Source organism: Jatropha curcas, chromosome 3 (assembly GCF_041381405.1).
Source record: "Jatropha curcas cultivar XTBG-Jc1 chromosome 3, XTBG_Jcur_1.0, whole genome shotgun sequence".
In the NCBI taxonomy this organism is placed as follows: domain Eukaryota; kingdom Viridiplantae; phylum Streptophyta; class Magnoliopsida; order Malpighiales; family Euphorbiaceae; genus Jatropha; species Jatropha curcas.
The window spans coordinates 4,737,249-4,745,412 of NC_143153.1; the positions used below are offsets into that span (position 1 = coordinate 4,737,249).

The 8,164-nt window shown below is 39.6% G+C and overlaps 2 protein-coding genes across 4 annotated transcripts; one reads left to right on the forward strand and one right to left on the reverse strand.

Annotated features, from left to right (window-relative positions):
* Positions 1–83: 83 nt before the first annotated feature.
* LOC105643813 (Thioesterase/thiol ester dehydrase-isomerase superfamily protein) lies at positions 84–3,233 on the forward strand. Of its 2 annotated transcripts, XR_005178510.2 has the most exons (6): positions 84–610; positions 1,153–1,330; positions 1,730–2,199; positions 2,418–2,564; positions 2,652–2,731; positions 2,922–2,969. XR_005178510.2 is itself a non-coding variant. In XM_012229028.4 (5 exons), exons 1-5 carry the CDS (start codon positions 215–217, stop codon positions 3,072–3,074), a joined length of 1,326 nt encoding a protein of 441 aa, XP_012084418.1. In that variant the 5' UTR covers positions 84–214; the 3' UTR covers positions 3,075–3,233. The 2 variants fall into 2 exon arrangements, 1 of the variants encoding a protein (XP_012084418.1); XM_012229028.4 differs by lacking the exon at positions 2,418–2,564 and having other exon boundaries at positions 2,603–2,731; positions 2,922–3,233.
* A 69-nt stretch (positions 3,234–3,302) lies between these two features.
* Positions 3,303–8,164, reverse strand: LOC105643796 (formin-like protein 1). Of its 2 annotated transcripts, XM_012229018.4 has the most exons (5): positions 5,842–8,164; positions 5,492–5,691; positions 4,581–4,825; positions 3,859–4,476; positions 3,303–3,738 (listed from the first exon to the last, which is right to left on the reverse strand). In XM_012229018.4, exons 1-5 carry the CDS (start codon positions 7,923–7,925, stop codon positions 3,673–3,675), a joined length of 3,213 nt encoding a protein of 1,070 aa, XP_012084408.1. In that variant the 5' UTR covers positions 7,926–8,164; the 3' UTR covers positions 3,303–3,672. The 2 variants fall into 2 exon arrangements, with proteins under 2 accessions (XP_012084408.1, XP_012084401.1); XM_012229011.4 differs by having other exon boundaries at positions 3,303–4,476; positions 5,842–8,163.

Consider the following 8,164-nt stretch of genomic DNA (forward strand, 5'->3'; position numbering starts at 1 on the left):
CTGGTAAGCTGTTATTTTACAATAACTTTGTGAGGAGATAAAACTCCATTTAAAGAGCTCACCTGCCACTAACCTATTAACTACCTAACCTACTTGCTCCTGTCCTTCCAACCAGGAAAAACTATTTTATTGGAATCTAAACCTTTCGTCTCCAGAAGCGAGTCTGATTCTTTCTGATTCCATATACAAACATAGAATTAAAAATTCCCAAAATATGGATTTCAATTCCCCGTCTCCCAGAACAATCCCTGTCGTCTCCACTTTTGCTAATCCCTTCGACAACAATTCCCCTCCAATCAACGACACCCCCAATTCTCCAACCCACCGCAAGCCCATAGCTTTATGGCCAGGAATGTACCATTCACCAGTCACCAATGCTCTTTGGGAAGCAAGGTCTAAGATCTTCGAAAGACTCCTTGACCCACCTATAGATGCACCTCCACAAAGTGAATTGCTCACCAAGACTCCCAAACAGAGCCGTACAAGCATTTTATACAATTTTTCTACTGATTATATACTTAGAGAGCAGTATAGAGATCCTTGGAATGAGGTCAGAATTGGGAAGTTGCTTGAAGACCTTGATGCTTTAGCTGGCACCATTTCTGTCAAGGTACCATATCTCCATTTTACTTTTGTGTCATTATTATTATTTTTCTTTTTTTTTGGACCCTCTAATCAATCATTGCATCTGGGTTTTGCTTCCAAGTTCATTATCCGAACTGGGTTTTATGGATTGTCGTCGAATGTTACTGCTTGCTACTGAATTTTTATTTGGTATTGCTAGTTAATTGTGAATGTTGTTTTTTAGTAGAATGATATATATAAGACTGAGACTCTTAATCAGCTTACCATTGAGATTGAAATTGCATTTTCAAAAATGCAGCTTTATCGATGTTTGTTTGGGAGTGTTATTTAGCTGTTTAAAGATTGGAACATGCGAAATTCACATTAACCTCTGAGTATGATTTTCAATATTTTGCTTCACTTATCAGCAGCTCAAACAATAATGCCGAATAGATTCTTAATAATTGTAGAGGAAGCAAATTTTTTGGATGAAATTGGTTTGATTTGATACTGAAATATAGTTGTGGAACAAAATGGGTATGCACCTGTGTTTCCTTTATTGATGATATATGTGTGTTGGTATGTTAGCATTGTTCTGATGATGATAGCACAACAAGGCCACTCTTGCTGGTCACTGCTTCTGTAAACAAGATTGTCCTGAAGAAGCCAATCAGTGTTGACATTGATCTCAAAATAGTTGGGTCTGTCATATGGGTTGGCCGGTCATCAATTGAAATTCAGCTGGAAATCATTCAGTCCACTAAAGGTATTTTAATAGCAATTATTTATGAATTTGGAGATTTATTTTGGTTAGTTATGAATTTCAGCAAGGAACTGTAGTGAGAAATTTTCCCTGATTGAGACTGTAATTGGGTTAAACAATAAACTTGATTCTCATATGTCATGGATTCATGCTTTCTAGTTGTTTATACTGTAAGAATGATATGAGTGCCTTAGAACATCGGTGTCAAAGAATTAGTTGAAATGAAAAGGGGCTAAGGAAAAGCCTACTACCATCTGCATTGCAAAGTACATGGGAGTTTCAGTTTCTTACTAAATTGTTTAATCATTGTTAACTTAGACATTGTTGATAATTCAATGCAGTATCTTTTTCAAAATCATCTGAATAAAGTCATTATAAAGTAAACTACAAGATTCTTTGCAGAGGGCTCTGATGCTTCAGACTCGGTAGCTCTGACAGCAAACTTCATATTTGTTGCTCGAGACTCTAAGACTGGCAAAGCAGCTCCAGTGAACTACCTATCAGCAGAAACTGAAAAAGAAAAGTCACTTTTTGAAGAAGCTGAAGCAAGGAATAAAATGAGGAAAAGGAAGAGAGTAGAAGAGAGAAAGGATTATGAGAATGGAGGGGTTAATAGACTTGAAGCGCTGTTGGCTGAGGGTCGAATATTTTGCGACATGCCAGCCTTAGCAGACAGAGATAGCATTCTTCTGAGGGATACCCGCCTTGAAAACTCTTTGATTTGCCAGCCGCAGCAAAGGAACATCCATGGTCGAATCTTTGGAGGGTTTTTGATGCACCGGGCATTTGAGTTGGCTTTCTCAACTGCTTATGCATTTGCTGGATTGGTCCCTTACTTTCTAGAAGTTGATCATGTTGATTTCTTAAGGCCAGTGAGTATCAGCATTTCTTTTTAAGTTTCCTCTCCACCAGTTGACTTGATTGTGATTTTGTCTAAAATGAAGTATATAATCTAATCTAAACTTTAATGACAATATTCATATATCACTAACTGGGAGTGGTTTCAGGTATCTGATGGCTACTTGATATCCCCATCTATTAAGTTTCCAATTCAACTGTAACATTTTGGGCTTTGAAATTTAAATTGCAGATAGTCATTCCAACTGTGAGCCATTTGCATGCCAGAGAGAGAGAGAGAGAGAGAGAGAGAGCAGGAGAGAGAGGCTTTAGAGTCTTTTCATTTATATTAATGGACTGCAGAAGCTGCATATATAAATGACAGCACCATACTATAGATGTAAGTTCACATGAAATACATACATGCTTTTTGAACAGGTGGATGTTGGAGATTTCCTGCGTTTGAAATCATGTGTTCTTTACACAGAACTCGAAAACCCTGAGCAGCCTTTGATTAACATTGAAGTCGTTGCTCATGTTACCAGGCCTGAGCTGAGATCAAGTGAGGTAAGCTCCTATGCTGCACTCTTTCAAAATGAAACTATATATTAGTTAATTGTCACTCGTAGAAAAGGATCCCCGTTTAGAACTGCTTATGATAATGATAATGTGGTTTAACTTTCAGACACTGTGACCATAAACCTGCATATTTACTGTCTACATAATTGCACTCTCGTTTGTGTTTACATTGAAACAGGTGTCAAATGAATTTTATTTCACTTTCACCGTACGTCCAGAAGCAAAAGCCATGAAGAATGGATTTAGGTTACGCAATGTGGTTCCAGCAACAGAGGAAGAAGCACGAAGAATCCTCGAACGAATGGATGCAGAGACCTTACGCTCAAGTTAAGAATATATTCCAGCTATTCAAGATAATGGATAGTAAAGAGACTGATATTTTAGTTACAAATTGGGATATTTAGAATAATGTTGTTATCAAAACAATGTAGCTTGCATGTCACAAGTGTATGAATTTTCCATATCAAAATCACTTCCAATTTTTTGTTAATTTGTACTTTCAGTTCTTTTATAGTGGAGAAATCAACTCCTACTGAATGAAAGCATAATCACATGAGAATTTCTCGACATAAAAAGATCATTAAGTGGAATACAATACAGATTATTCTATATAACAGGAAAATCCTATAGTCAAGAGCTTTACTTCTATAACTAAATAACATTCCTATAATCGAGGTCTTTGATAGGCTTACATGACATACACTTACCATTGTCTGCCCAATTCAGTATTCTGCCTTATTCTTCTCAAAGATCTCTTCTATATACTATCTGTAGAACAAAAGCAATCCCAAAACTTTATACAAATATTGGAGAAAAAAGAAAATAAATTACATGAATGTGGCGTGAAAACCCAGCAAAGCCAAACCACCAAACTTTGGCAGTTGTTAGCTAAATGCAACAAAAATTCAACCTGATATCAGCCACAAATTCTAAGGAGAGGCACTGTCATCATCATCAGAACTGTTCTGGTTCCTTGCATTTGGTCCAGCAAAACCCTGTGGCAGCGTTGGATTTACAGGAATTGGAAATTTATAAGCAGAACTAACTATTGTTCGCTCATTAATCATACCAACTTCTTTGCAAACCCGATCAAGAACATTAAGAAAATCCCTTACCACCATAAAGATTCTGAAAGGGTGAGCTTCTTCTTTTGCTGAATTCCCATGGAAGTACTCTGTGATCTCTTTTACTAAAGACAAAGCAACACTTTCATGAGCTTGAATCCTTATGATCTCCTCCTCAGCCACTCTCATGAATTTCTTCATTGCATCTGAAAATTTCTGGCTGGTTTCATCCAACCAAGTTGTTTCATTTAATCGCACAACCTCGTTGATATTCTCAATGCCTTTGGAAAGTTTTGAGACGTCACTGCTAAGCACATCAGAATCCATAGCAGCTGCTTTCTTCACATTGGAGAGCTCTGAGCTTAGACCAGAAACAACTTGCAGGCCAAGCTTCCTACACTTAGCATCTTCACTCGACATGGAGTTTGGAGTTTGGTTGGTACCTGAGAGACGAGCACCTTCAGTTCTTATAATTTCCTGTACAACAAAATGCAATAGAGTGGTCTTTCCATCTGCTCCCTTGACATCAACAAGCTTAAGAAGTGTGTCCAGCTTGAATGCATGGGCATCCCCACGGTTAGTCCCAACATTCATGCGGTTTCCTGTCTTGAGAACTGCCTCTAGAAGTTTCAAGAACATCCTACTACTTCTAAGTTCTTCACATGCTGCCTGTGAGAAGGCAAAACAAGTCAGCGCAAGTCTGATATCAGATCACTGACTCATAATATCTAATTTAGCACCCAAGTAGAAAGAGGCAAGAAGTCTTTATTTACCTCTAGAGTCTCAAAGCATCTTTTGAGATACTCAACCTCAGAATCAAAATTGGTTATGTAAAGCATTGCATTTACTCTCTGAAAAGCAAAAGGTACATCAAGCACAGCCTTGAGGAATTTCTCAGCATGACCAAGCTTGGTTGGTGAGTCGTCTTTATATTCCTTCAGTTTACGCTCTTCTTCTTTTGTAGGAGCCATCTTCAATAAACTTTCTAGAAGTTCAGTTCCAAGTGTATCAGTATTGCCTGCATACAAGTGGTACTTATTTTAATTGCATAGTTAATAATTCAAAAATAAATTTAGAATGTGGAACCACCCTGTCAATGATAGTTACATTTATGAATAAGGACCTTCTAAGGCTCCTAGGTCTTTCAGTTAGACTATGACTTCAGAAAGAATGAAAGACTCCTCTAAAGCCTCATTTATTCAATTGGGCCATGTAACCAACAAGTTATGCACCTTTAGGGCTTAGCTTTAGCTCATCCCAATATATTAATGGCAGCAAATTATGACATTGAAATCAGATACTGTTAAGCTGAATTATGACAACGAAAATAGGATAGGTCTGAAGTGAATTGGTGGACAATGTCCCATGTAATTAACATCAAAGCTACACTCCATGGCAAAAATATATTAATGTAGTGCAAAACCTAGATAAGCCCTAACAGAAGGATAATTCAGCTCAGCAAAAAAGTCCTAGACAAAATGTCATGTTCATTATCTGAAGGATTCCAATGTGTCCAAGCTACAGGATATGAGGTTATTTTCAGGCACACATGACATAAGAAAAATGCCAAATTACAGTTTCTAGATAGAATCCAACACATCAAATGAACTAACATACACTCATGTAGCACTAAAATATGTTGGCATCTAGACCTTATCTCTCAAAAGTAAATGAAATTAGTTACCTTCTAAAAGCGCTTCACAAACTTCCTCAATTGTCACATTGAGTGCCCTGAGCAAAATTGCTATGTTCTGTGCCTTTTTGGGATCAAGTACCCTATTCTCTTGGTTTGGTGAAGGAATAACAGGGCGTGGAGTTGTCTGGTTTGATTTTGGCTTTGCGGTGTTTACAACAAACAAAGATTCCATCATCTCCTCATTCAATCTGCAAAATCTCAATTTTATAAATATATGCAGGAGAAATAAGTATAATCAATAAAAGAAATGGACAAGAAAAGATATTTTTCAACTGGTAAAAAGAAAATAGAGAAAACACCAAAGTCAGAGTAGTATTACAGAAGGTTCAGTATCTTACTTAAAAGAGCTTGACCTCAGCTGATCCCAGACCATTTCACGGTCAGAGCTTGCTCTAACTTTATCCCAATGTAAAGGCTTTAATTTTGGCTTAGGAGTCTCATCCACATCCTCAATTGTTTCAGAATTTGGTGGCAATTCAAAAGGAGACACCATAGATGTGCTTTGTAACACAAAAGGCCTTGAAGGCGGTATAAGTATTGGTGTCTTGGAAATTGGCTGGCCCGTAGGTGTTAATGCAACTGCGGTGTCCCAGTGTTTTCGTTGTCGTGGCAGTGGTGGTGGGGTTTGCGACTGTCTTTGTTGTTGTTGCGGTGGTGGTGGTGGTGGTGGTGGTGGTGGTGGTGGTGTTGGGGGAGGAGGAGGCGCAACTGAAATAGGCTGGTCTAAGACACTGCTGATTCTTACATTTAGACCAAAAGTCATTAGAGGTGATGCATCAGGGCTTCTTTCCAAACCTCTATCTGGTGACGAAGAAGCTGAAGATACTGAAGAATAAGAAGAAAGACGCTTACTTTGATCAGAAACATTTGAAATTCTTGGATATGCAAGTGGGTTGTTGTTCAAACATCTTGCTGGTGAAGTAGAAGCTGATGACAGCAAAGGAGACCGCACATTTGGATCCAAATCATTTGGTGCTGTTTGAGATGGAGAAGGAAATGGAGATGGGGATTTTTCAAAAATTCTATCTGGCGATGTAGAAGCAGAAGACAGATATGGAGACTTCACATCTCGATCCAAAGCATTTGATATTATAGGTGTAGTCATTGGTATTTTTTCTAAACTAGTTCTATCAGGTGATGTAGAAACTGAGGGTAGTGAAGGGGACTTTCTATTTTGATCCAAAACATTGAAAACTCTTGCTGGGGACAGAGATGGAGACCTCACGCTTCGATCCGCATCATTCATCATTCGCGGAGACCCAATTGCACTTTTCTTCGAACTTTTGGTAGGCGATGATGAAGCTAAAGACAGTATTGGAGACAGTCCGTTTCGCTCCAAATTAAACGATATTCTTGGTGATTCATCTGGAGATGAAGCGGATGGAGATTCCGGCGGCATTATTGGTGGTGGAGGCGGAGAAGGTGCTGGGACAGCCTGAAAATTAGTAGATTCCGGTGATTTTGGTCGTGGGCTCGAACTTACCGGCGGAGATATACTAAGGGACTGAGACCTAGCAGGAGAACCAGAAGTAGAAGACAAGTACGAGCTGGAGCCAGAGCTCCTTCCGTCAAAATCCTCAGCGCCGACAGCGGTAAACACTCTTCTAGACCCTGATCCGGTTCCGGTCAAGCTCTCTCTACCTCCCAAAGACCCTCTCGGCGAGTAAAACTCCTCTTCTTCATCGGCAGTGGACCCAACTTCCCCATTCCCGTAATTCTGCCGCGAACTCTGCCTATTAAGTGGTGGCAATGGAAGTAACTCCGGTGAATCCAATTTCCGAGGATCGGACCCGGCATTACCATTTTCATCGCCATTAGAACCTTCATTAATGGAGTGTGAATTGACCAAAGTACCCAAATAGAGAAACTCAGAGCTAGTTGAAGTAGCTCGTAGCTTGTGACGATTGCTGTTTCTAGTATCTACATTTGCTGCATATAATCTATTACTGTTATCCGATCTATAAGTCTTGTCATCCGAAAATCCACGGTTTCGCCGGCGTCGGCCATAATAAAAGACAAGAAAACCCAATACAAGAATGGCAGAAACAACAGCGGAAATTGCAACAGCAAGTAGTTTGTGGGAACTGGGTTTTGGTACAGGCGACTGAGGGAGGATAAGAGAAGAGATATTAGCAGGAAAAGAAGCAAATGTAGCAGGACCAGGAGGAGGTGGAGGGGACGGGTAAGAAGGAAAAAATGGAGATTGATTAGGCGTAGTAGTGGCAAAAGGGATTTTGGGAGGGGTTGATGGAGAAGGTGGAGAAGGGGACGGTGGTTGAGATGGAGGAATGATGTCCAGAGGAAAGAATGGCTGGTGGAGGATTCTACGGTTAGGGGTGGTGGAGGATGAGTGCAGGGGTGCGCAGGATAAGACTAACAAGAATGTGATGAAGAAGGTGGAGGATGTGGCGGTGGTGGGCATTGTGGTGGTGGTGTTTCAGTGGAAGAAGATCAGTAGAGTGCGATTTTTTATGTGGGGACTTTAGTGTTTTATTTTCCAGGAAAGTGAAAGAGAAAAGAAAAGGAAAGAAAATCATAAAGGGTTGAATTAGAAGAGAGGAAAAGGAAAGGAAAGTGAAAGAGAAAGTGAAGGAGGTGCATCCAGCTAAGATTCTGCTGGGGTTGTGTTTCTGTTCTTTGGCTACTTCTACTTCTGCTACT